Source organism: Oncorhynchus tshawytscha, linkage group LG19 (assembly GCF_018296145.1).
Source record: "Oncorhynchus tshawytscha isolate Ot180627B linkage group LG19, Otsh_v2.0, whole genome shotgun sequence".
NCBI classification, from domain to species: domain Eukaryota; kingdom Metazoa; phylum Chordata; class Actinopteri; order Salmoniformes; family Salmonidae; genus Oncorhynchus; species Oncorhynchus tshawytscha.
Window position 1 is genome coordinate 36,164,882 of NC_056447.1, and position 27,836 is coordinate 36,192,717.

The 27,836-nt window shown below is 43.5% G+C and overlaps 2 protein-coding genes across 4 annotated transcripts; both read right to left on the reverse strand.

The window, feature by feature from the left end:
- Positions 1–6,141: 6,141 nt before the first annotated feature.
- On the reverse strand, positions 6,142–14,928 carry si:ch211-256a21.4. The gene is made up of 4 exons (XM_024380337.2): positions 14,673–14,928; positions 14,179–14,395; positions 11,187–11,378; positions 6,142–7,048 (listed from the first exon to the last, which is right to left on the reverse strand). Exons 2-4 carry the CDS (start codon positions 14,375–14,377, stop codon positions 6,720–6,722), a joined length of 720 nt encoding a protein of 239 aa, XP_024236105.1. The 5' UTR covers positions 14,378–14,395; positions 14,673–14,928; the 3' UTR covers positions 6,142–6,719.
- Positions 14,929–16,606: 1,678 nt separating this feature from the next.
- accs (1-aminocyclopropane-1-carboxylate synthase homolog (Arabidopsis)(non-functional)) lies at positions 16,607–26,725 on the reverse strand. Of its 3 annotated transcripts, none has more exons than XM_042301627.1 (16): positions 26,536–26,725; positions 25,529–26,250; positions 21,550–22,295; positions 21,307–21,366; positions 20,990–21,060; positions 20,724–20,793; positions 20,477–20,543; positions 20,184–20,281; positions 19,973–20,050; positions 19,766–19,866; positions 19,275–19,364; positions 18,088–18,133; positions 17,827–17,968; positions 17,608–17,750; positions 17,324–17,477; positions 16,607–17,115 (listed from the first exon to the last, which is right to left on the reverse strand). In XM_042301627.1, the coding sequence occupies exons 2-16, from the start codon at positions 26,202–26,204 to the stop codon at positions 16,691–16,693; spliced, it is 2,967 nt and encodes a 988-aa protein (XP_042157561.1). In that variant the 5' UTR covers positions 26,205–26,250; positions 26,536–26,725; the 3' UTR covers positions 16,607–16,690. The 3 variants fall into 3 exon arrangements, with proteins under 3 accessions (XP_042157561.1, XP_042157560.1, XP_024235476.2); XM_042301626.1 differs by having other exon boundaries at positions 26,509–26,725; XM_024379708.2 differs by having other exon boundaries at positions 25,529–26,725.
- Positions 26,726–27,836: the final 1,111 nt, after the last annotated feature.

The following is a 27,836-nucleotide window of genomic DNA, read 5'->3' on the forward strand; positions in this document are numbered from 1 at the left end:
CCCCGCCCCTCTTCTTACCAGAAAGATGTTTGTTTCTGTCGGCGCGATGCGTGGAGAAACCCGCTGGCTGCACCGCTTCGGATAGCGTCTCTCCAGTTAGCCATGTTTCCGTGAAGCAGAGAACGTTACAGTCTCTGATGTCCCTCTGGAATGCATATAACATGTAGCCAAGTCAACTGTATGCTTTCCCGAGTCGTAGTATCATTGCGTGACTCAAGGTTTACTTTCATATGGTGGTTATCATATCAATATTTGAGCATAAAGGTGTTTCCACTGACTTTTCTCACATAATTAATTTTACTGACACAAAAAGATTCCACCTTGTCTAGAATATTTTGTTTTGTGGAAATTTGGAAAGTTTACTGTCAAATTTGTTGTTTCCATCAGGCCTGACATTTTTTTTTATCCGACATGTACTTTACATAAAAAGGTTGGATGGAAACCTGGTTACACAAGCACACACACACACACACACACACACACACACACACACACACACACACACTTGGCCTATACAGAAAGACACAAACAGGCCCACACAAATAGACAAACAAAACCATTGACATGCACAATAGACAAAGACAGTATAAAGGCCTTTGGAATATATGTACTGCCCTCATACACTGACCACACACATACGTACCTACACACATACAGACACTCACATACATACTGTCTACCAAAGGGATGACTGTGACCTTCGCCTCACAATCTCTGAAACATTTTCCTTTGCGCTCTCTTTCTTTCTCTCGCTCTCCTGTTGAAGGGAGTGTAATCAGCAGGGGTGGTCTCACTGGCGTCATGCGCCTAGGAGGCACAAAAGCGTGTGCCCCCTCATATTTGTCCTGTTTCAAACATTTTCAAATGTTAAACTAATTATTAAACTTTACACTGGAGCAAAGAGATGCCTAGCAGGGCGTTAGATAATCTAGTGCAGGGGTGTCAAACTCATTCCTTTGAGGGCCTTGTGTCTGCAGGTTTTTCTTTTTTTCTTTCAATTAAGACATAGACAACCAGGTGCGGGGGAGTTCCTTATGAATTAGTTACCTTAATTCATGAATCAAGTACAAGGGAGGAGTGAAAATCCACAACCACTCCGTGGAATGAGTTGGAAAACGGTGCTCTAGTGCCATGCAGTATCATCAGCGCAGGAAAGAGAGTGACACATAGCCTTTGATTTGATTTTAGCTGCCGGTAATGAGCAGGAAGTATGCTTGTAAATTAATTTGATCAAGCTATGGAACCTATTGATTCCTTCTTGATGAATAAATAAAACAAAAATGTTTTGTTTTTTCTCTGTAATACTAGCCACCTAGCAATTTTATGAAGTTGGCTTTAGCTAGCCAGCTACATAGGTTCCTAATCTCATCACCTTACCAGCAATTGACAACAATTATTGGGTTATGATACTATATACCAGTGTGGCAGTTGTAATAAACTCCTATGGTATAAAACATTTAAAAAAAATCTATGTTCATCATTAATTAAAAGAGGTAAATATACATATATTTGTTTTACATAGAATTAGGCATAATGATTATGGCTCTGGCTGTTTCAAGTGGTTGAAAAATGCAGGACCACCCCCCCTGACGTACTTCATGCCCCCTCTAAAATAATGGGTGCATGACGCCCCTTGGCGGTCTGGACAAGATGGGACACCAGTCACAATGAGCAAAGGCACGCTTAACATTCACCAGGAGAGACGCACAGCCAGGGTCCTCCTCGCAAGAAGGGAGAGCCTGAAGGACACCAGGGCACTGAGTTTACTCTCCTCACGTCCATGTCCACCTTTATCTCTGTCTTTTTCTCTCTCTCTCTTTTACTCACTCTCTCCCTTTCTCTGGGAGACCAAACATCTTCTGATGTTTCCATTCACTTAGATACTGTAGACTGACCATTTATATTGAATGACTAAAATGTCAAATGCAATGGAATTGAAGGTAGAGATCCCATAATAGAGGAAACATAACTATTACATTATGGCGGAGAAAGAGAGTTAAAGAGACAGGGGAGGCAGAGAGAGTGGGAGGGAGGGAGGGGATTTTCTCATGACAGGTCTGTGACACAACACAATTCAAACATTTGATAGACTACAATGAAGAAACGTTAAACCATCTTCTGACTTCTCAAATCCTCACTCCCTCTCTGCCTCTCCAACATCTCATCATTTCCACCTCTGTTTATCCCCTGCTGTCTTGTATTTCTGCATTTCCCCTCAGTGTCTCTGCTCTAACGTAACAGCATTTAACTGTCAGAGAAGTTACAAATATGCACAATGAATTATAGAAACCACAGAAAAATACAACTGCAGAGAACACTGAGTTGCTGCTTTATTTCATAATTTATCATCCTCCAAGAGGGAGACGGAGCTGAATAACAGCTGACTTATTAAATCGACCGCCGCATCCTGGCTCCGACTAAATATTCAGAAATATTGTTCTGGATACTTCATCGGGGTTTTTCAGGGTTTGTCTGTAATATATCAAGGCACCCGCAAACGTGTGTGCACTCAGTCACACATACGGACACATCATATGAGTCCATCTTCCGTCATTTCATTACTCATCAAATGACAACAAAAATACAACATGTTACACTAGCACCTCCAAAAGGCCAAATTGGCAAACAACACTAAACCACCTTCTCGTCCTCTCTCTCCCTTTCCCTTCATCCTAAGCTATTATTTTGTTCTATATTACTCTCTTTCTCCTTTGTCCATCGCTCTTTCTCTCGCTCCATCAGACTCTGTCTCTCTCTTACCCTCGATGTTTCTGTCTCTATCTCTCAGGTTGGGGTGAGAGGAAGGTGAAGTGGGTAGAGGAAGTAAGTAGTAGAGGGGTTAAGTGCTACTGTATACGGGTTATATAGAGGGGCAAAGTCACACGATAAAGGAGTCACACTCCCACTATAAAAACTGCCATGTATTTTTGGTTAGTCTTAATGCTATGTAGGTTAGTGTTTTTATGCAATACTAACAAGTAATTGTTCAAATATATCTTTCAAGCAAAACATCTCAAACTAGTGTTTGGTAATTGAGTCACAGCCAGTTAACTTTTTTTTTTTTTTTGGGGGGCGGGGGCTATATGCACACCTACATAATGTTCTGTTTTTTTGTGATAATCCATTAATGTAACATATCATCTAATGAAATACTTAGTTGACTATATCAGCACAAATTTTGGTATCATTTGATATAATATTTCATCATGAAAATACAAATAATTGAAAGAGATGTAACGGAGTTACATGGTAACGGAGTGCAAAATAGCATATTGCAATACAATTGTCTGTGGATATGTATTTTTAGGACAATTTCCTGATACAAAATGTTCTATATATCATGGACCATATGGGAGTCATAAAATGCATACAAATTATTTAAAGTAAGATGATTTGTTTTGTTTCTGTGCAGCTGTGACTTTCACCCACCACTAATAGTTTTTTTGCATGACAGATACAATATATTTGAACAATTACTTGTTAGTATTGCACTAAAGGACTAACAAATACCTTCAGATACATGTATAGCATTAAGATTTGGCCTTGATTATGAAAAAAAATATCTGCATATTTCTATAGTGGGAGTGTCACTCCGTGACCACATGGCCTTGCCCAAAGGTCTCAAAGGGCCAGGCAGAGAGCCTCAGCTGTGGCTGATCAAATAAAATAAAATCGTATTAGTCATGTGCGCCGAATACAGTGAAATGCTTACTTACGAGCCCCGAACCAACAATGCAGTTCAAAAAAATATGGATAAGAATAAGAAATAAAAGTAACAAGTAATTAAAGAGCAGCAGTAAAATAACATTAGCGAGACTAGAAACAAGGGGGGTACCGGTAGAGTCAATGTGCGGGGGCACCGGTTAGTTGAGGTAAAATTTACATGTAGGTAGAGTTAGAGTTATGAAGGGCCCAGCTCTACTTAAATTTAAGAGGCCAGGGAAGGGTCACATCTCCATATATACACAATGTCAAAAAGTGGAAACCTGAACACTTGAAGAGCAATACAGCACAAGGGAGGTATTCACATCATCAATATCCTAACATTCAGTGCAGCTGAGTGCACTACACACACAACAACACTATACAAGACCCAACAACACATTACAAACCAACACTACACACGCCACAACACAACACCACAAAATCACAAGACAAAATATGTCACAACACACTGACAACACAGCACCACACTGCATGTTTGTTGTCTATGTAGAGAGAAAGAGCGCACTTGATCTTGATCACACTCTCTAGCACACACTCTCTAGCAAGACAACCTTCAATGACATTCCACTCTCATTCCAACACAAATTAATCTCTACCCTGTTGATAAATTGAAAAAGAGACCCAAATCCTTGGTGGATTTAATAACACACTCATTAGCAGGCACCAACAGGGCGGAACTGCCTTTTAATTAGAGCAACACCTGATTAGCGGCCAATTAACAAAGTCAGAGCCTGTTAATTCTCCCCTACTTTAACAAGGATCAGAACGTAAACATGTGGCATGATGGCAGGCAGGCAGCCCACTCTCTCCTCTCCTGTTGGGGAAGTAAGAGAAGAGAGAAGACTGAGAGAACTAAGAAGGGCTGTGAGAGAGACTGGTAGACAGTAGCTTGGCAGTGCTGAGTAGATGGCTGACATGATTCAACTGTACTGCTGTATGTGATGGTTCTACTGCTCATAGGGGAAGAGGGGCGTAATAATAAGGCTTTCTGTTGGACTGGAGTGTGCTATGGCACTGTTCTCTGGTGATGCCAGGAAGACATCTGGAGCCTGGTAGAGATACTGGTTAACAGGGTTGAGTAAATAAAAGCAGCAGTATATTCATCTGTTTTTTAAAGGTACAATATCAATAATATCACAGTCCCATTGCAAAAACTTTGTGATATCAGTCACTTTATAGTGGTGATGAGTATCAAGCTTACTGAGAAAATGCACATTCACATAGGACTGTCTTAGAAGTATTAGTTAAACTGTAAATGTATGTATAACTTTCATCTAAATTCAACAAGTACTGATCCCACTTTGTACACAAACAACCAAAATGTGTGACTTTCCACTAATTAATGTTGAATACTTGCGAACAGAACACTGCTGCCAAGCTGTATCAAAAATAGCTTTTTCAACATCAAACCTTGGTCATACTCACCACATGAGGCTGCTATTGTAACATAAATATTTCCTTTACTACACAGAAAATCTTACTGAAAGTGTGCTTGGCAACAAACAACTACAAATAATAAATTGTTCCTTGCTTGACAAGAACCCTTTATCTCAGCATTGACACTTTTGGTCACTTTAATAATGCTTACATACTGTTTTACCCACTTTATATGTATATACTGTATTCTATCCAAGGCTTATCCTATATATCTACTCCTGTACACAACTTTTCTATTCATATACTGTCTATACACGTACCATGATATTTGTGTATATGTACACTACCGTTCAAAAGTTTGGGCATAGAAATGTCTTTGTTTTTTAAAGAAAAGCACATTTTTGTCCATTAAAATAACATCAAATTGATCAGAAATACAGTGTAGATATTGTAAGCTGGAAACGGCTGATTTTTTATGGAATATCTACATAGGCGTACAGAGGCCCATTATCAGCAACCATCACTCCTGTGTTCCAATGGCACGTTGTGTTAGCTAATCCAAGTTTATAATTTTAATGTACTTGTCCTCTTGTTCAGTTGTGCACCGCAGCCTCCCAATCCTCTTTCTATTCTGGTTAGAGCCAGTTTGCGCTCTACTGTGAAGGGAGTAGTACACAGTGTTGTACGAGATCTTCAATTTCTTGGACATTTCTCGCATGGAATAGCCTTCATTTCTCAGAACAAGAATAGACTGACACGTTTCAGAAGAAAGTTCTTTGTTTCTGGCCACTTTGAGCCTGTAATCGATCCCACAAATGCTGATGCTCCAGATACTCATTTAGTCTAAAGAAGGCCAGTTTTATTGCTTCTTTAGTCAGAACAATAGTTTTCAGCTGTGCTAGCATAATTGCGAAAGGGTTTTCTAATGACCAATTAGCCCTTTAAAATTATAAACTTGGATTAGCTAACACAACGTGCCATTGGAACACAGGAGTGATAGTTGCTGATAATAGGCCTCTGTACGCCTATGTAGATATTCCATTAAAAATCAGCTGTTTCCAGCTACAATAGTCATTAACAACATTAGCAATATCTACACTCTATTTCTGATAAATTTGATGTTATTTCAATGGACAAGAAATGTGCAATTGGACAAACAATGTGCTTTTCAAAAACAAGGACATTTCTATGTGACCCCAAACTTTTGAAAGGTATATATATTCCAGACTCTGACATTGCTCGTTCTGCTATTTTTTGGATTTGTGTATTTTGTTTTGTTAGGTATTACTGCACTGTTTGAGCTAGAAACATAAGCATTTCGCTGCATCTGCGATAACATCTGCAAAATATGTGTGCACAACCAATGAAATTTGATTTGATTAGTCTAATATTACATATTCTCAGAGTGTGTCTGTAAACATTCTCCTACAGTGGAGAAATCTCTGATACAGACACAGACTAGAAGCTCCTCTCCCTGGTGAACTGCTAGTGTGAACATGGACCCCTATCAGCTGTGTGCCCAGTCCAGTCCCATTCTGCAGTCAGCTCAGTCTCTGAGCCTGAAGAAGGTTACACTAATACTCCATCACTGTCCTGTGTCCTCTCTATTCCTCCTCTCAGGGTACAGACATGTACCTCCTCAGCCCTCTCGCAATGTCTTCATCACTCTGGTCTTCATGACAACGCTGGTGACTCACGATAAACGAGCACTGGGCGTACGGTACCTGGGAGGCGCCCCGCCACCCATCGGCAGCCTTCATGAGATCTGGCAGGATGTCCGGGACCACACACTGCTCCACCAGGAAGACCACAGGCAGAGCAACCAATAGCAGGGCCCAGCCCAGGGTACCCAGCCAAAAGGAGGAGCCCAGGCATGTGAAGTCATCGCTGATCTCCACCCGGTGCTGGTAGGTGAAGAGGGACCAGCTGAGGAGGAAGAAGAATCCTAGAGAGAGAGACAGAGTGGGAGGAGAAGAGCGGAGTCAGTCAAGTCATCATCAGTAGATAGGAGTCTAAGGAGTCTAGACAGAGGAATCTGAGTGTTTACTGAAGGCAATACACAGGCAATCCATGTTCACTAATATACCTGTGTGGAAACACTCGACAAAAGCTCCTCCAACATAAAATAGGAGTGAGCAGAGGAGAAACTAGATTAACATAATCAGTGACATGGAAGGGAAATCTTCTCTGAAAACATGTTTTGTATTGTATAAAGCAACATAGATAGATGCTTGCAAGATGTCAAATCAATGTGCCGAATACAACAGGTGTAGACCTTACAGTGAAATGCTTACTTACAAGCCCTAACCAACAATGCAGTTAAAATATATATATACACTGCTCAAAAAAATAAAGGGAACACTAAAACAACACATCCTAGATCGGAATGAATGAAATATTCTAATTAAATACTTTTTTCTTTACATAGTTGAATGTGCTGACAACCAAATCACACAAAAATTATCAATGGAAATCAAATTTATCAACCCATGGAGGTTTGGATTTGGAGTCACACTCAAATTAAAGTGGAAAACCACACTACAGGCTGATCCAACTTTGATGTAATGTCTTTAAAACAAGTCTAAATGAGGCTCTGTAGTGTGTGTGGCCTCCACGTGCCTGTATGACCTCCCTACAACACCTGGGCATGCTCCTGATGAGGTGGCGGATGGTCTCCTGAGGGATCTCCTCCCAGACATGGACCAAAGCCTCCGCCAACTCCTGGACAGTCTGTGGTGCAACGTGGCGTTGGTGGATGGAGCGAAACATGATGTCCCAGATGTGCTCAATTGGATTCAGGTCTGGGGAAAGGGCGGGCCAGTCCATAGCATCAATGCCTTCCTCTTGCAGGAACTGCTGACACACTCCAGCCACATGAGGTCTAGCATTGTCTTGCATTAGGAGGAACCCAGGGCCAACCACAACAGCATATGGTCTCACAAGGGGTCTGAGGATCTCATCTCGGCACCTAATGGCAGTCAGGCTACCTCTGGCGAGCATATGGGGGGCTGTGCGGCCCCCAAAAGAAATGCCACCCCACACCATGACTGACCCACCGCCAAATCGGTCATGCTGGAGGATGTTGCAGGCAGCAGAACGTTCTCCACGGTGTCGCCAGACTCTGTCACGTCTGTCACGTGCTCAGTGTGAACCTGCTTTCATCTGTTTAGAGCACAGGGCACCAGTGGCAAATTTGCCAATCTTGGTGTTCTCTGGCAAATGCCAAACGTCCTGCACGGTGTTGGGCTGTAAGCACAACCCCCACCTGTGGATGTCGGGCTCTCATACCACCCTCATGGAGTCTGTTTCTGACCATTTGAGCAGACACATGCACATTTGTGGCCTGCTGGAGGTCATTTTGCAGGGCCCTGGCAGTGCTCCTCCTGCTCCTCCTTGCACAAAGGCAGAGGTAGCGGTCCTGCTGCTGGGTTGTTGCCTTCCTACGGCCTCCTCCACATCTCCTGATGTATTGGCCTGTCTCCTGGTAGCACCTCCTTGCGCTGGACACTATGCTGACAGACATAGCAAACCTTCTTGCCACAGCTCGCATTGATGTGCCACCCTGGATGAGCTGCACTACCTGAGCCACTTGTGTGAGTTGTAAACTCCGTCTCATGCTACCACTAGAGTGAAAGCACCGCCAGCATTCAAAAGTGACCAAAATATCAGCCAGGAAGCATAGGGACTGAGAAGTGGTCTGTGGTCCCCACCTGCTGAACCACTCCTTTATTGGGGGTGTCTTGCTAATTGCCTATAATTCCACCTGTTGTCTATGCCATTTGCACAACAGCATGTGAAATTTATTGTCAATCAGTGTTGCTTCCTAAGTGGACAGTTTGATTTCACAGAAGTGTGATTGACTTGGAGTTCCATTGTGTTGTTGAAGTGTTCCTTTTATTTTTTTGAGCAGTGTATATATATATATAAAATAAAATAAAATAAATAAGAATAAGAAATAAAAGTAACAATTAAAGAACAGCAGGAAAAGAACAATAGCTAAGCTATATACAGGGGGTACCGGTACAGAGTCAATGTGCGGGGACACCGGTTAGTCGAGATAATTGAGGTTTGGGGATAGAATCTGTTTAGAAGCCTCTTGGACCTAGACTTGGCACTCCTGTATTGCTTGCCATGCGGTAGCAGAGAGAACAGTCTATGACTAAGGTGGCTGGAGTCGTTTACCATTTTTAGGGCCGTCCTCTGACACCGCCTGGTATAGAAGTCCCTGGTGGCAGGAAGCTTGGCTCCAGTGATGTACTGGGCCGTACGCTCTACCCTCTGTAGCGCCTTGTGGTCGGAGGGTGAGCAGTTGCCATACCAGGCTGTGATGCAACCAGTGCTCTCAATGATGCAGCTGTAGAACCTTTTGAGGATCTGAGGACCCATGCCAAATCTTTCCAGTCTCCTGAGGGGGAATAGGTTTTGTCGTGCCCGCTTCATGACTGTCTTGGTGTGCTTGGACCATGTTAGTTTGTTGATGATGTGGACATCAAGGAACTTGAAGCTCTCAAACTGCTTCACTACAGCCCCGTCGATGAGAATTGAGGGAGAGGTTGTTGTCCTAGCACCACACGGCCAGGTCTCTAACCTCCTCCCTATTGGCTGTTTCGTCATTGTCTGTGATCAGGCCACCCACTGTTGTGTCATCGGCAAACTTAATGATGGTGTTGGAGTTGTGCCTGGCCGTGCAGTCATGAGTGAACAGGGAGTACAGGAGGGGACAAAGCAAGCACCCCTGAGGGGCCTCCGTGTTGAGGATCAGCGTAGCGGATGTGTTGTTCCCTAGCCTTACCACCTGGGGGCGGCCCATCAAGAAGTCCAGGATCCAGTTGCAGAGGGAGGTGTTTAGTCCCAGGGTCCTTAGCTTAGTGATGAGCTTTGAAGGCACTATGGTGTTGAACGCTGAGCTGTCGTCAATGAATAGCATTCTCATATAGATGCTCCTTTTGTCCAGGTGGGAAAGGGCAGTGTGGAGTACAATAGAGATTGCATCATCTGTGGATCTGTTAGGGTGGTATGCAAATTGGGGTGGGTCTAAGGTTTCTGGGATAATGGTGTTGATGTGAGCCATGACCAACCTTTCAAAGCACTTCTTGGCTACAGACGTGAGTGCTACGGGTCGTTAGTCATTTAGGCAAGTTACCTTAGTGTTCTTGGGCACAGGGACTATGGTGGTCTGCTTGAAACAAGTTGGTATTACAGACTCAGACAGGGAAAGGTTGAAAATGTCAGTGAAGACACTTGCCAGTTGGTCAGCACATGCTCGGAGTACATGTCCTGGTAATCTGTCAGGCCCTGCGGCCTTGTGAATGTTGACCTGTTTAAATGTCTTACTCACATCGGCTGCGGAGTACGTGATCACTCAGTCGTCCGGAATAATCATGCATGTTTCCGTGCTACTTGCCTCGAAGCGACCATAGAAGTAATTTAGCTCATCTGCTAGGCTCGTGCCACTGGGCAGCTCTTGGCTGTGCTTCCCTTTGTAGTCTGTAATAGTTTGCAAGCCCTGCCACATCCGACAAGCGTCGGTGCCGCATAGCAGGATTTCTTCTAAGCTTCCCACTCCTGGTAAGTGGCAGCTCTACTCTTTAGTAGAGTGCGGATGTTGCCTGTAATCCATGGCTTTTGGTTGGGGTATGTACCTACAGTCACTGTGGGGACGATGTCATCGATGCACTTATTGATGAAGCCAGTGACTGATGTGGTGTACTCCTCAGTGCCATTGGAAGAATCCCGGAACATATTCCAGTCTGTGCTAGCAAAACAGCCCTGTAGCTTAGCATCTGCTTCATCTGACCACTCTTTTATTGGCCCGAGTCACTGGTGATTCCTGCTTCAATTTTTGCTTGTAAGCAGGAATCAGGAGGATAGAATTATGGTCAGATTTACAAATGGAGGGCGAGGGAAAGCATTGTACACGTCTCTGTGTGTGGAGTAAAGGTGGTCTAGAGTTTTTTTCTCTATGGTTGCACATTTGACATGCTGGTGGAAATTTGGTCAAACGGATTTAAAAGCCCCTGTTCCAATACTTTACACATGCACCCTTTCTTCCTTTCAGGCCTGCGCCCTGGACCCATACTGACCTGTGGGTCCCAGAGTGAGGAGCAGCAAGACGGTGGGGTAGAGGGCCTGGCCTGCCATGAGGAGGGAGCGGGTGTTGGAGTAAGAGCGCACTGTCTGGGATGTCCAGCAGAGGGCGAACACGAGGCACAGAGCCCCTGAATTCACAGCCATGAGGAATGACAGCACCCCAAACACTTGCTCTGCCTCCAGGGCTGAAGACACACACACACACACACACACAGTGGTTATAATATGTAAACAGTGACACATGATTTTACAGTGACTTGTAATAATTTCTGCTTTGGACAGTGTTTCTCAGTTATGTGTATGTTGAACTCTTCTTCCTCTCAGCAGTGAACTAGAGTTCATGTCTAAACCTGTCTACATCTGCAGGCTATATTCAAGTCCAACATAGAAGAGAGAGCAATAACAGCCGGCTATGTCACTTCTGAAAAACTCTTCAAGATCCCAATAATGATTCCAAACGGAGACGAATACAAGGGCCATTGTCAACGTCAATACAATGACAATACACAATGGCATGTATTGTCAAATTAACTGCTGATCAATCATTCTAACATTGTCCATGTTTGATGTCATACTAAACAGAGAACAACAGTGAGAGGCCATTGATTTAATCAGATACCCTTGCTGCCTCAAAACCACACTGAACAGCGAACCTAACAAACCTGTCAGGCCCTAAAAGTTCTAGAAGAAAAGCCTCCACACAGCATACATCACTGCCGTTAATATACAGTGCCTTGCGAAAGTATTCGGCCCCTTGAACTTTGCGACCTTTTGCCACATTTCAGGCTTCAAACATAAAGATATAAAACTGTATTTTTTTGTGAAGAATCAACAACAAGTGGGACACAATCATGAAGTGGAACGACATTTATTGGATATTTCAAACTTTTTAACAAATCAAAAACTGAAAAATTGGGCGTGCAAAATTATTCAGCCCCCTTAAGTTAATACTTTGTAGCGCCACCTTTTGCTGCGATTACAGCTGTAAGTCTCTTGGGGTATGTCTCTATCAGTTTTGCACATCGAGAGACTGAAATTTTTTCCCATTCCTCCTTGCAAAACGGCTCGAGCTCAGTGAGGTTGGATGGAGAGCATTTGTGAACAGCAGTTTTCAGTTCTTTCCACAGATTCTCGATTGGATTCAGGTCTGGACTTTGACTTGGCCATTCTAACACCTGGATATGTTTATTTTTTAACCATTCCATTGTAGATTTTGCTTTATGTTTTGGATCATTGTCTTGTTGGAAGACAAATCTCCGTCCCAGTCTCAGGTCTTTTGCAGACTCCATCAGGTTTTCTTCCAGAATGGTTCTGTAGTTGGCTCCATCCATCTTCCCATCAATTTTAACCATCTTCCCTGTCCCTGCTGAAGAAAAGCAGGCCCAAACCATGATGCTGCCACCACCATGTTTGACAGTGGGGATGGTGTGATCAGGGTGATGAGCTGTGTTGCTTTTACGCCAAACATAACGTTTTGCATTGTTGCCAAAAAGTTCAATTTTGGTTTCATCTGACCAGAGCACCTTCTTCCACATGTTTGGTGTGTCTCCCAGGTGGCTTGTGGCAAACTTTAAATGACACTTTTTATGGATATCTTTAAGAAATGGCTTTCTTCTTGCCACTCTTCCATAAAGGCCAGATTTGTGCAATATATGACTGATTGTTGTCCTATGGACAGAGTCTCCCACCTCAGCTGTAGATCTCTGCAGTTCATCCAGAGTGATCATGGGCCTCTTGGCTGCATCTCTGATCAGTCTTCTCCTTGTATGATCTGAAAGTTTAGAGGGACGGCCAGGTCTTGGTAGATTTGCAGTAGTCTGATACTCCTTCCATTTCAATATTATCGCTTGCACAGTGCTCCTTGGGATGTTTAAAGCTTGGGAAATCTTTTTGTATCCAAATCCGGCTTTAAACTTCTTCACAACAGTATCTCGGACCTGCCTGGTGTGTTCCTTGTTCTTCATGATGCTCTCTGCGCTTTTAACGGACCTCTGAGACTATCACAGTGCAGGTGCATTTATACGGAGACTTGATTACACACAGGTGGATTGTATTTATCATCATTAGTCATTTAGGTCAACATTGGATCATTCAGAGATCCTCACTGAACTTCTGGAGAGAGTTTGCTGCACTGAAAGTAAAGGGGCTGAATAATTTTGCACGCCCAATTTTTCAGTTTTTGATTTGTTAAAAAAATGTGAAATATCCAATAAATGTCGTTCCACTTCATGATTGTGTCCCACTTGTTGTTGATTCTTCACAAAAAAATTAAGTTTTATATCTTTATGTTTGAAGCCTGAAATGTGGCAAAAGGTCGCAAAGTTCAAGGGGGCCGAATACTTTCGCAAGGCACTGTACATTTAATTTGTGCAGGAATATAGCAGGGGAGCAGCATGTACTGTATGCAAGATTTTCTATCTTTAACATCAGTTTTTCCTTTGCCCCAGCACTGGTGGAGGAATTTGGGATGTGTATATTACCTGTTGTACACCCTCTTCAGCCCTAAAAGTTTAACATGACCCTCCCATCTCCCTCTCCTCCTGTTCTCTGAGAATATGAATGATTGGTTCAGGAGCAAGTTCATACCTGTTCACATTACTGGGATTCTGAGGGAAAACTCCACAGTGCCAAAGGCAGGCAGCCAACCTTAAGTGTAACTAAAATGTTCAACAACACTCACAGTTAAGCCACTCCTTGTATGTCTGCTACCTTTAGCATTCCATTAGGTGCAACCACACACTTTGAATTAGCAACCAGGTCTCTGATTTTTATCTCAATAAGAATAACCTGGTAAAATAAAGGTGTAATAAATGTTTCTAAACAGATGGTATTACCGCGATTAATTTAAAACATTATAAATGAAATTGTATAAACATGTCACTGACGTTAATACACCCTGCGTACACAGGGGTAATAAATATTTCTCATTCTGAGTCAAACAGAGCGAAAGTTGATGCTGATGGTCAATGTAGCTTCTTGACTCACCGTTAAAGATGATGTCCCCAGTCTGGTCACCATCACTGTCTGTGTTGGTGCTGTTGTTGCCTATAGACCACAGTCCCTGGTCATTGAGCCAGCGAGGGGTCCAAACAGAGTAGACCACGCACAGACACCCTGCCAGCCCCACACATGACTCAGCCAACCTGAACTGACTCACTGAGTCTCCCACCTCTAACACCTTCATACTGACAGACTGAGAGGGCTGAGAGAAAAGAGAATGAGACAGGGAGACAGGAGGAGAGCAGGGAGAGGGGGAGAGAAGGGGTGATGTGGCAAGACAGAGGGTGGAGCATTCACAGGTAAATCTACTACAGTATCAATCTGTTGAAAAACGTTCATCCTTATCAGTAACAGTTCAAAGTTTAAAAGGTATATAAAAGAGAAATTCAATTGGCGCCATAAATCAACAGAGCAATGTAGAGTGAATCAGCTACATGACATTAGCACCAGACAGATTGTATAGTACATTTTCATCTTACCTTTAGTTTTGTTTTGTTGATACAGAGGATCAGACAATCTTGTTATGTTGAACTCTGTCTGAACTGTGGACTCCTGAATGCTGGATTAGAGTGTGCGATGAAGCTTTGTATAAATCTTCCCAGCATGAGGAGAGCAGGAGCAGGTCAGATGCGTGATGGACTAGTGTACAATGAGTTCACTGCCATCAACCACTCAGATACAGTGACTCACACTACCAGTGTACCAGTCAGGAACACACACATAGTGGTGGAATATGACACTAAATATTTTCCTCTGTGTTGCTCTCCACCTCCCCACTACAGTGGAAACCCCCCACTCAGTGTTTGAGTTCCCTCGCATCTCTTGGCTGTGACATAAAGGCTCATGCCGTTTGGAAAGTGAAAACAGCTCTCTCTCCCTCTACCATATCCACCGTGGTAGTGAAAGGACAATAGTCAAACAACTTCTTCTTTTTTTTACTGCATTTATATCTGTTTTGAAGGGTGAGGACACTTTTAAAGCTTGGTCCCTGTTCCCTCACTCTGCAGGTGTGTACAAAGGACAGGTTATCATCATGGGGGGGGAAATACCCCCCACCACACACACACACACACACATTAACACACACAAACACTTTGTGTTTCACACCACGCCCACAAGAGTAAGTAACATGATGCTTTTACCAGATCACAATCAACCACAAGCTCCCACTCAGCCATGACATTAAAGATTTAATGTGTTGGTGAACAGGGGCTCGTGTGTGTGTGTGTGTGTGTGTGTGTGTGTGTGTGTGTGTGTGTGTGTGTGTGTGTGTGTGTGTGTGTGTGTGTGTGTGCGTGTACTCAGGAAAGGAAACTGCACTCTCTCACACACAATGGGTACCCCCACACAAATTAATACATCCAGCTTCCTTTTCTAGCCCCCAGCTAGAGCAGGGTCATCTTGGAAAAGCCCCACCAGCCCAGAGCCAAACTGTCAACAACAGCCTATGCAACTTTTACTGGTCAATTACTATGTATCAAAAGGCAGGCAAAAACAGATTATGTTGTGTCCTTGGAATATCTACAGTAACAAAAACAGGCAACATTATACTTCAATAATTTGGGTTTCAAAACTATTTCATGTGAGTTTCACTTCCTTGATTTACCAACTAAAAAATGTAGTCTACAGTATTTAGGCTTTCACTAGAATTGATTTGGAAAACCACATACGGTACTTCTCCACAAGTGGTAAAAATAAGGCTTTTATTGAACGTTGACCAATTTATCAACATTAAGACTTGGTGAAATATTCAGAACCATTTACTGTACATATGTATACAGTATGAACAACAACTGTCTTAAAAGCTCATGAATGGTACTATAGATGACCACGTCATAAACATATAACCATATTCAAGGTTAATCATTAAAGTGGATTACAGAACAAAAGTACAACAAGAAAACAAGTTATATCTAAAGTATAAAATGTATTTGACAGAGACTTAAACTTAACTCTGTATATTCGTTTGAGTCAACATTGGCATTCAATGAACAGAACTGCAGAGATTACAGCACAGCCTGATACACTGACTTCTGGCTGAAATAATGAAGAACAGCTCTCATAACAACAAAAAATGAAGACATTCTGATGTGGACAAACTGGGGAACCTTTGTCGTCTATCCTGACTGATGTCCTTTCTTGCCTCCTGTCCTTTCCTTCCACCTCCCCTCTCCTCTAACCATCCTCTCTTCTCTATCCCTTCCTCTCCATCCCCTCCTCTCCATCCCCTCCTTTCCTCTCCATCCCCTCCTTTCCTCTCCATCCCCTCCTTTCCTCTCCATCCCCTCCATTCCTCTCCATCCCCTCCATTCCTCTCCATCCCCTCCTTTCCTCTCCATCCCCTCCTCCCTCTCCTCTCCATCCCCGCCATCCTCTCCTCTCCATCCCCGCCATCCTCTCCTCTCCATCCCCTCCTTTCCTCTCCATCCCTTCCTTTCCTCTCCATCCCCTCCTTTCCTCTCCATCCCCTCCTTTCCTCTCCATCCACTCCTCTCCTCTACTTTCTGGCTCTGTCCAGCAGGTCTTTGAACACATCCAGAAGCTCTGGGTCCTCCCCAGCAGACAGTTCCGGAGTGTTCTTCTCAAGCCAATCAGAGGTGTGGATCTGTTGCCTCAGGGCACCAATCAGGGAGTCCAGACTTTCTGCGGGGTGGGACGTCTGGCAGTCAAGCAAGATAAAATCTTCACTGACCAATGGTATGGCATCAGGGATGTTATTATCCTTCTCCTCTGGCTCTTCTGATGATCTGTTCTTGGACAAGGATGTTGACTTAACAGCAAGAGGTTTGTGTGCGTCTGTTGTGTCCCCCTTTGTTGTCTTCTCTGTCCCTTTCTCCTCTGTGGCCTCGTTGGTTGTGCCCGTGTCAAGGGTGGATGTGGCCCCATCTATCTCCTCCAAGGCCCTCCTGATCCTCTGCATGCCTACAACAACCACATATAACACCATCTCTTTGATTTAGTTTTCATGTCATTGTATGACTTCACATACTGGGATGAAGAGACGGGAATTAGAGGAAAACAGGATAGAAGAGAGAAGAGAGTGAAAAGGGAGGAGGAAAAAATATCAACATCTCCCTATATCTGTTTTCCTCCCCCGCTATCATGAGAAGAGAAAAGCATCTGAATGTACCGAGCGTAAGGTGTTGCTGTCGGTCGGTGAAGACAATGCGGAACCAGCCGGGAGTGGAGCAATGGAAGGCTTGGCCACAGCTCAGCACCACCTTGTGTCTGAGGAAACACCTCCACAGGGACAGTTCCTCCACAAACGACGGCTTATACAGGTACTGACCAAGAGAGAGAGATAGGAAGAAAGAGAGAGAAATAAAGAGAGAGAGAGGAGGAACCATGTCAGGAAGAACCAAAACAGCAGCTCCACACCATGCAGTAAACCCCAACCTGTTTCAGTATTCTTACCTTCCTGAGGTCAGCCCAGATGTAGAAGCCAGCAGGCCGGTGGAGGTAGGGGACTCCCAGGCTCTGTAGCTCCCCTGTCATGTACCTGTGAGCTGCCTGCATTCTCAGCCTGTTCTCTGGAAGAAACTTCCCATTGATCCAATCTACAGAGTAGAACACAGGTAGATTGAACTCCCTACTTGGATGGTATGTCCTCTCATCTAGTGTGTGTATGTGTACCTTTGTCCTGGAGCAGGATTGCCATCTGGTGCTGTATGGGACCAGGGACACCATGGAACATCCCAAGTTTATCCAGAGCTTCCACCAAGTCCCTGTTATCAGAGTACACAGTGCCCACACGCACTCCTGCCATCGCAAAGTCCTGCACAGGGACAACACACAGGAGACAGGGGACAATCTAACATGATGAACACATAACCCACAAATAGTTCCCACAACAACATGTACATACAAACACATACAAACACTTTAAACTCTTACCTTGCTCATCCCCCACATCACATGTGTTCTCTGGGGGTCCGGCAGGCTGTAAGCACACCATTGTTAATGTACTTAGAAATATAAAGTAAATAAAACTGGCCATCTTTAGACTAGTTGAGTATCTGGAGCATCAGCATTTGTGGGATCAATTACAGGCTCAAAATGGCCAGAAACAAAGAACTTTCTTCTGAAACTCGTCAGTCTATTCTTCTTCTGAGAAATGAAGGCTATTCCATGCGAGAAATTGCCAAGAAACTGAAGATCTCGTACAATCCTCAACTGGAAGCTTCATTAAATAGTACCCGCAAAACACCAGTCTCAAGGTCAACAGTGATCAGGGATGCTGGCCTTCTAGGCAGAGTTCCTCTGTCCAGTGTCTATGTTCTTTTGCCCATCTTAATCTTTTCTTTTTATTGGCCAGTCTGAGATATGGCTTTTTCTTTGGAACGATGAACTCTATTTAATGAAGCTGCCAGTTGAGGACCTGTGAGGCGCCCGTTTCTCAAACTAGACACTCTAATGTACTTGTCCATTTGCTCAGTTGTGCACCGGGGCCTCCCATTCCTTTTTCTATTCTGGTTAGGGCCAGTTTGCGCTCTTTTGTGAAGGGAGTAGGACACAGCGTTGTACGAGATCTTCAGTTTCTTGGCAATTTCTCGCATGGAATAGCCTTCATTTCTCAGAACAAAAATAGACTGACGAGTTTCAGAAGAAAGTTATTTGATTCGGGCCATTTTGAGCCTGTAATCAAACCCACAAATGCTGATGCTCCAGATACTAATCAACTAATCTAAAGAAGGACAGTTTTATTGCTTCTTTAATCAGAACAATAGTTTTCGCTGTGCTAACATAATTGCAAATGGGTTTTCTAATGATCAATTAGGCTTTTAAAATGATAAACTTGGATTAGCTAGCACAACATGCCATTGGAACACAGGAGTGATGATTGCTGATAATGGGCCTCTGTACGCCTATGTAGATATTCCATTAGAAATCTGTTTCCAGCTAAAATAGTAATTTACAACCTTAACAATGACTACACTGTATTTCTGATCAATTTGATGTTATTTTAATGGACAAAAATAGTGCTTTTCTTTCAAAAACAAGGACATTTCTAAGTGACCCCAAACTTTTGAAAGGTAGTGTACATTTAATAGGCAGAGTTTGTGTGCGTGTGTGCATCATACCTGTCCATGCTGAGGACGCTGTGGAAGGTTACTGTGTCTTCAAACACTGTCAGCATATACACCTCATCTACAATGGCGTGCAACTTGTGCCTTAGGCAGGGGGAAGGAATGGAGAGAACAGAGAAGAAAAGATAAATCATTTATCATGAATTTCTATTGCACCGTTTTATGATGTATACTGTTCTTTAATATAAAGGCAATACAAGCAGGCAGTAAAAGGCCTCTATCAGTAGGCAGCCGGAGGGAGCAGCGCATTGTACAAACGGGCTGGTTTATGGTTACTACAGCTCAGTGCAGCTCAGTGCATAGGGAGGTCTGTAGAGGGTGCTAATGCTGAGTGAACCACAGAATACAACCAATGGTTCTGGGAGAATCCTCAGCCCTTAGCTGCACTTTAAAATATAACTACAGTCATAATACTCAGCGTTATATGCGCAAGAGGGGAAAAAATATTGCACAATATGGAAATATGATATGAGGACAAAACTCACCTCTTGGCAAACTCCAGAAAGCCAGTCATCTCTTGAGGGGAGTAGACATCAGCCAGGGGGTTATGGGGGTTCACCAGGACCACGGCCCGCACATTCAACCCCTGGCAGACAGGGCCACACCAAGGGACAGTTACACCAATGAAACATTCAAGTACCTGTATCTTCGTTTTATCAATGGATAACTATTCTGTTTTTTGGGGGGTCAACCTCGCTAATCGCCTTCCTCATAGCTTCCTCCAGTTTGTCCACAGTGAGGTGGAACGGCCGACTGCCACTGCCACTAGGCTAAAAGCACACACAAAAAGCACTTTAGAAAATATATTGCCTAGAAAATGGAGCCATCAAATAACATTTACAACAATACAACACAGGGTGATATTATGGTATAGGGTGTATTACGTTAAGAAAGGAGACCTACCTCACAGTCGAGATGAACATGGAAGAGCCGAACACCGCTGTACAGATGCACATCCTCAGTGATCACTCCATAGAATGGAGTTGGAATGAGGATTGCATCTAACACACACACACACAGACACATTGTCAGGATAAACCTCACAATATTAAATTAAATTCAACCACTGAAATCGATGAATTAAACACCATCTCTTACACAGTTTGACAAGGCATGGATGATATTTAAAACTATAATATGTGAGACATAGGTGAAACGACTGGACATACTTCTTGAGTCTACGGAGTTGAACTAACCTTCCGGGTCACAAAGCACTGCGGCTATGGATGAGAAGAGGGAGCCACAGCCATTCATCACCACAACCTGAACACACACACACACCAATAAAACACTAGCTTTATGAGTAAAAACATTCTTCATAATTTAACTATTCACACCCATAGATGAATCCAGCAATCACAGCCTTATTCCCTAATGGCCAGGATTATACACTAGACTAGAGCCATTATACAGTACTACTAAGGGCGAGCTCACTTCACTCACATTGTCTGCTCTCAGTGGCCTGGGCGAACCACAGTAGTGGGACAGGAACCTAGACACCTCTTCTCTCAGACTAAAGAGGGGATATCATCACCATCAACATTAACATCCTCATCATCCTTATCTGTATCGCTGCTGTAATCAACATCTTTCTTGTATGTAATAAAAATGTTATTGAAATGAACTTCAATTATCTCTAACGAATACATGTACCATAACCATCCTTTTCCACATGACATATGAAGTCCTCATACAAGGTAATTGCTTACAAGCGGTGGCCTTTCCAGTCAGGATACTGCAGCAAGGCTGGGTCGATATGAAGCATGTCAGGCTGGGTCATCTGTGGCAGGGAGGCAGGGGCACAAAAAGGGTTTCGATTTATGGACGGAGAGAGAATGGTTACATTCCATTGGAGTGTAATGCAATATAGTTACAGTAAGTACAGAACCACATTCTCCAACAGGCACATCACTAGTTATAAATAATGTATCATTCTGATTGACAAAGTCAGTGATCAGCAATGTGGAGCAACCACATGAACCACTCTCCCTCCCCTATTTTCTCCTGTTTCTTCCCCCTCTCTCACCCGTTTGTGCAGCAGATCATAGCACAGCTTGTTCTCACTGGTGCCCATGTTGATGATGCCCTGGAGATGAGAGACATCAAAATCTATCAATCTATCTTTCAGTCAATCTATCAATTGTTATTTGTCTAGCACTTTTTACAGAAACATTTGCCACAAAGTGACATGACAAGTGGTATGACACCACACACAGGTCTGGAACGACTGTTCTCAACATGCGGAGCAGCAGCAGTGTTGGAGACTCACATTGGGGTTGTCAGTGTGCTGGTATTTGTCAGCGTGGTACTGGGTGTAGCCCTCCTGTAGAATGCCCTGGTGCTGTCTAATGGAGTTGCCACGGCGAGACAGGTACACACTGTGGCCAGGGGTCTCTGCACCACTTAGTGTGGCCAGTATGCTCTCAGGTTTAGTGGGGCAACGGGCTGGGATGGATGGTGGTGGTGGTTCTGTAGTTGGGGCAGGACAGCCAAATGGGACAGACGAAGTAGCTGGGGCAGATAGGGCGTTAAGTATAGCGGTGTGTCCAGAAGTGGCAGAGGGTACAGTTGAGTCAGTAGAGAAAGTAGGAGCAAACGGTGGAGCAGTAGGGGCAGTCTGTCTAACAGCGGCCAGGGCCCCAGTGAACATGCTGAACAGACGGAGCTCATGCTGTCTCTCCTGCTCCGCCCTCCTCTCCTCCTTCTGTTCCCGCCTCTCCTCCGCTTGCGCCTCCCTCTCCAGCCGTGCCTCCTCCAGGGAGATGAGCCGCTCCTCGGCAGACCGCTGCCAGCTTAGGAAGCTGACCAGGGCCTCGTCCAGGGGCCCCCGGCCCCCACATCCACCCCCTCCTCCCCCACCAGCCCCTCTACCTGCACGCCGACGCTTCCTCTGCCTCACAGGGGCTGCAGGTCGGGAACCCTCTGGGTCACGCTGGGTCCCTGTGTCCCGGCCATCAGGACCAGCAATGGAGGCCCCTGTGCCTGAGGACCCAGCCTGGTTCTGATCACTGAAACCTGAAGACGGAAAGAGAGAGAGGAGAGAAGGGATAATAGATAACAAAAACTTATTTTGCTTATTAAATCCATACTTACACGTACACTCCCATACGTATTTATTTAGACAGTGAAGCTAACACTTTAATTTGGCTCTGAACTACAATATTTGGGATTTGGGATCAAATGTCTCATGAGTCAACAGTACAGAATGTCACCTTTTATTTGAGGGTATTTTCATATCTATTTCAGTTTAGAAATTTGAAGGTGTCATAAGTATCTAGACAAATTCAGTTACATGTGTATTAAAGTGGTCCAAAGTTTAGTATGTGGTCCCATATTCCTTGGGACTCTTCAAGCTTGGGACTCTTTTGTCATTTTGGAGTCACTTTTCTTTATATTGGATAATCATGAAGGAATCCTGAATAATGATGAGTGAGAAAGTTACAGAGGAACAAAGATCATAACTCCTAAAAAATGCTAACCTCCCCTGTTATTGTAGCCTCATGGTGAGAGGTTAGCATGATCTTTGTGTCTCTAACTTTCTCACTCATCATTATTATTCACAATTAATTTACGATTATACATAATCATGGTAGCATCCACATGAATGTAGAAGTGTTCAGAGACATATTCTATTCTTATTTACAATAAAATGGGTCCAAAATTACACAAATATATTATTCACCCATTCAGTTCCTATTGGGCAAAAGATACAAAACTGCAAATGCAGTCACAAGCTTGATATAGTCATTGATTGCGAAGAATATGGGACCAGATACTAAACTTTTGACAACTTTAATACACTATAAGTGAATATGTCCGAACACTTATGAAGAAAAAAATATATATTCAAATGAGGGGACTAGATACATAAAGTGATTTTACTTCTAAACTGTAAAACAGATATGTATGAAGCAGTGGCAGTCGGTGCCGTTTAAGGTGATGGAGGACGATAATTTTTTTCATGAGCATGGCCTTATTTCTATTATAGCATATTAGATGACTTTCATTCATATTCTATTCAACCAGCTTTATGTAACATCGATAGGTTTAGGCTACTACATGATACTCAAATTATCCCTATACCCATCATAAGGTTGCTACAACCTAGCCTATGAACGAAAGTTTACAACGTAGGTGCACAGGTCAAGAGAAAAATTTGAGTAGTCAAGGTGACAATACCGCCTTCAACACTCTTGACTGCATCTAGCTGATCTAGGGTGGAATAATTTGTCCAACAGTTGCAAACTAGAGTTTCTATTGGACAAATTCAGTTATGTTTATTCCCGTTTCGTTCAAGAAATGTTATTCAACAGAATTGGCGGCATGAATAAATCCCTGATCACACGCAAAGAGTTCCTTTTCATAACAGCCACGTACAAACAGTATAATTCCTTCTCGCATCGAAAGTGCTCTCCTCCTCTCACATTTTACCTTCGCTTGTGGACTTCAGTGCACAACACATCAGCTATCTGTGACCAGGCGAAAAAACCTTTCCAAGCCAAAACTTTATATCATAAGTGCTAACTGCTACACACAGCCTACATCGTTGTCACCATATTCGCGAACGTCATCGTCAACATAGCTACTAGAACTAACGCGTTAGTAAACCCGCTAAAATAATACAGTACGGTGTACAGTCAGCAAGCAGTTTAGCAGTTACACTGGCAGGTACTGGTGGCAATAAATGAAAAAAATCTAAAGCTTACCTTGACTTGGTAGAGTTCCATTGTTGGATAGCCATAGCCAGCTAGCCAACATAGCATCCCTCTCTGTTTGAGCCGGGTGTTTGAGTAGGCTAAGCTAGCTAGCTGCATTCGCTATCTAAGTGGAAGTGAAAACAAAATACAACAAAATATAGCTCTCTCTCACTTCTCTTTCATTTTTGTTCAAAACTGTTCAACTATTGTCTTTGTCAACTACTCACCACAGTGTATGCACTGTAGTGCTAGCTAGCTAATGCTTTCAGTACTAGATTAATTCTCTGATAATTTGATAGGGTGGACAACATGCCAGTTCATGCTGACAGGTTGGAGGACATCCTCCGGAAGTTGTCGTAATTAATGTGTAAGTCAAGGGGTTAGAACCACAAGCCTCCCTGTTTTTATATTGAAGTCAATGTACCCAGAGGAGGATGGAAACTAGTTGTCCTCCGGCTACACCATGATGCTACCCTACAGAGTGCTGTTGAGGCTACTGTAGACCTTCATCGCAAAACAGTGTGTTTTAATAAATTATTTGGGGATGTGAATATATTTAGTATTGGGAAAGGGGGCTACCTAATCAGTTGTCCAACTGAATGTATTCAACTGAAATGTGTCTTCCGCATTTAACCCGAACCTGAATCAGAGAGGTGCGGGGGGCTGCCTTAATCGACATCCACGTCTTCGGCACCCGGGAAACAGTGGGTTAAATACCTTGCTCAGGTGCAGAACAACAGATTACTACTGTGTCAGCTTGGGCATTCGATCCAGCAACCTTCCAGTTACTGGCCCAACGCTCTAACCACTAGTCTACCTTTTGTTTTATCTAAAAAGGAGAATTTTTTTCATGTTGCACTTTTTCATTTTCTTTTTTATTTACTGAGGTGGATGAGAGGACCTCCTCTGAGGAGCCTCCATTAGTATGAAAATACCCTCAAATAAAAGGTGACATTCTGTACTGTTGCCTCATAGAAAACATTTGATCTCAAATCCAAAATGCTGGAATATAGGGCCAAATGTACTCATCTTCACTGTACAAATAAATACATAGGCAGAGGAGTGTATGATTATCTGACCCTGCTGGTCATCTATGAACATTTGAACATCTTGGCCATGTAAAGTTATAATCTCCACCCGGCACAGCCAGAAGAGTACTGGCCGCCCCTCATAGCCTGGTTCATCTCTAGGTTTCTTCCTAGGTTCCGGCCTTTCTAGGGAGTTTTTCCTAGACACCGAGCTTCTACACCTGCATTGCTTGCTGTTTGGGGTTTTAGGCTGGGTTTCTGTACAGAAACTTTGTGACATCAGCTGATGAAAGAAGGACTTTATAAATAAATTGATTGATTAATTGATATGTGCACAAATCAAAGTGTAATCATGTAGTGTGTTTTTGCAAGGACAAAGTTCAGTTGGAATTGTGCAATGATACAGTGTACCAAGTGTTGGGACTACAACATAATAGTTGTGACTCATACCCTCACTTTTAATAAAAGTACCGAATGAATATCCATGCAAAATTATACAGGGCAAGAGGCATTTTTAGCCAACCTGAAGGAGAGAATCGCGCGCTCGTCGTGCGCTCTCCTCTCGCCATCTCGACCGGATCCTCTTGGTCCAGCCCGGCAGACTTCCCATCAGTGTCATGCTCATCTCCAGACCCGGTATGGTACAGTAGCTCTGGGGGCGCAGCATCGGAGTTCAGCAATCCGTCCTCGGACTCTGCATGCTCACATTTGATCTCAAGCAGCTCCCCCAGCCTGGGCGGATGACCAAACAAGAACCCGCCCGAAGCAGTGGAACCAAAGGCACCACCTGGCAGACCATGGATGTATGCGTCTGCCCCACTAGGCGGGCTCTGGAGGACTTGGTGGGCTATAACGGCACCGCCCAATGAGGAGTAGGATATGGCCGGTCGGTTCGTTAAGACCCGGTCCATAACGTCATAAAACTTCCACGACCTCCCGCCGCGTATCATCCTGTGGTTGTCCTTAATGCGGCGGTACTCCAGCTTCATCTTTTTTATCTTCTCCCTGCACTGGTCGCCAGTGCGATAGATACCGTTCTCCCGCAGGACGTCCGCTATTCGGTTAAATACATGTTGATTTCGGAGGCAACTTTCCAGCTCGAGTTGGACCGACTCATCTGACCACAGCTGGAGGAGTTCGGCCACCTCTGGGTCGGACCAGTTGCTGCCCCGCTCATACTTTCTACCGCGGAAGTCCATTCTAGACGCCACTTTGACAGATGACAGGTCTTCTGAGTTATATTTTCTATGGAAATCAAAACAAAACTCTGTTTTTTTTCTCTCCAATCAAAGTAGTGATAGCCAAGCATTAGCCCGAGTTTGGCTGAAGGCTAATAAACCTGCTAGTACAGCCTATCCTATTCCCTATTATTTAGGCCTAACCTGAATTAGCTAATACATGATTTGTAGGCTAAAATTATTTAAATCGTATTATGAAGCATTAAACTAAAGTAATAACAAAATCGGAGCCTACAGCCTCAAAACCAAGGTTTGTTATGCTTACAGTACTGCCAAGCTTCAGTAGACCTACCACTGCTGTCAGCTGTGACAGTTCACGCGACACTTCTGTCTATCCCGGTCTAGACCGGTTCAAGCGTGCCAAAAAAGGACTACGTGTTCTATTTTTGACACAGTTAGCAACAATGTCACATAAAATAATCAAATATGGGAAGCGTATCGTACAAATTCTACATCCGGGTTGACGGCACATGCGTGCTGTCCTTATTCCGGGATAATTTTGACCCGTGTTAACAGTTGAGCCACTAGGCTGGAAACGGGCTGGTTTATTTCTCTTGAACCCGGCTGCTTGTCATGGGGTTTGTGTGCGAGCAAGCGTGTCAGAATAAAAAGGATGGCTCTTTTGCACCATCTAGTAGTCAACCGTACAACATTGAACGGAACCAATTGTTTATGCATGAACGTATGATATAAATCCGGGAGATGGCGGTCGTAGACAACAGTTTGTGGTTGCGCAAGGTGGCGGCGTTCCTCTTACGATCGAACGGTGACGTAGAGCTGTAGCACAGACACAGGGTTGCCATGTTCTAGTAAATTGGGATACTTTTAAAACGATGTCGCGTTGAACATGTATTGGTTGTGGTTTGCGGGTTATTGAGCTATTTCTAAGTTTCACCGCGGCCGCCATGACATTTCTCTAAAAAATCAGTCGGAGGTGGTTACATTAATTCGCACGGAGGTGGTTAACTTTGCTAAAAGAAAACGTTATCAAGGGAAGTGTTTTACGTATGCTCAATTATTGTGTCTCGGGGGCTGCCTGAGTGGAAATGTGAAATGAGCGTGGTTCTTTTATGAAGAAAAGTACTATATGAAACTGACATTAAATGTAGAGAATGTTACATTTGCCTCTTGGCCATCAAGTAGTCTATTAATTGATATGCCATTGTAGTCTACTTTAGGCTACCATTTGATACAATAAATATTTTGAAGTGATGATATCACTGGTCATAGGCGGGGTCTTGTTTCAGAGGACGAATAGCTCTCGACCTTCGCCTCTCCCGAGTCCGTTCGGGAGTCACAGCGATTGGATAAAACTTAACTACCAAAAACATCACGGAATGTGATGCCACCAAAACAATACAAAATGGTCATTGCAAATAAATGTGCCCTTGTGTAGCCTACCTGGAGCTGGCAAAACAATTGAATAAATAGCCTATAACTTCAGTTTATTGTTGTTGTAAACATGTGTTGTTATGCAATTATTAATGATCATGTTTAGTAAATTAAATTAGAAGTCATCAAAGCTCTATCAAAATTCCCCATCAGTTGTTAGAATGCATTAGATTGATGGTAACAGTAGTAAGATTAGGCTAA

Bases quoted from the DNA above. Each gene is read 5' to 3' on its own strand.
- accs (XM_042301627.1), bottom strand. From the start codon at position 26,204: ATGGACTTCCGCGGTAGAAAGTATGAGCGGGGCAGCAACTGGTCCGAC. The intron at 20,051-20,183 runs GTAGGTCTCCTT...GTGTGCTTTTAG, and splicing joins ATGTTCATCTCGACTGTGAG to CCTAGTGGCAGTGGCAGTCG. The intron at 18,134-19,274 runs GTATGATGCACA...GTGTGCTTACAG, and splicing joins AGCGTCCTCAGCATGGACAG to CCTGCCGGACCCCCAGAGAA.
- si:ch211-256a21.4 (XM_024380337.2), bottom strand. From the start codon at position 14,377: ATGAAGGTGTTAGAGGTGGGAGACTCAGTGAGTCAGTTCAGGTTGGCT. The intron at 11,379-14,178 runs GTGAGTCAAGAA...GTGTGTCTTCAG, and splicing joins TGGGGACATCATCTTTAACG to CCCTGGAGGCAGAGCAAGTG. The intron at 7,049-11,186 runs GTCAGTATGGGT...CTCTCTCTCTAG, and splicing joins CCTCACTCTGGGACCCACAG to GATTCTTCTTCCTCCTCAGC.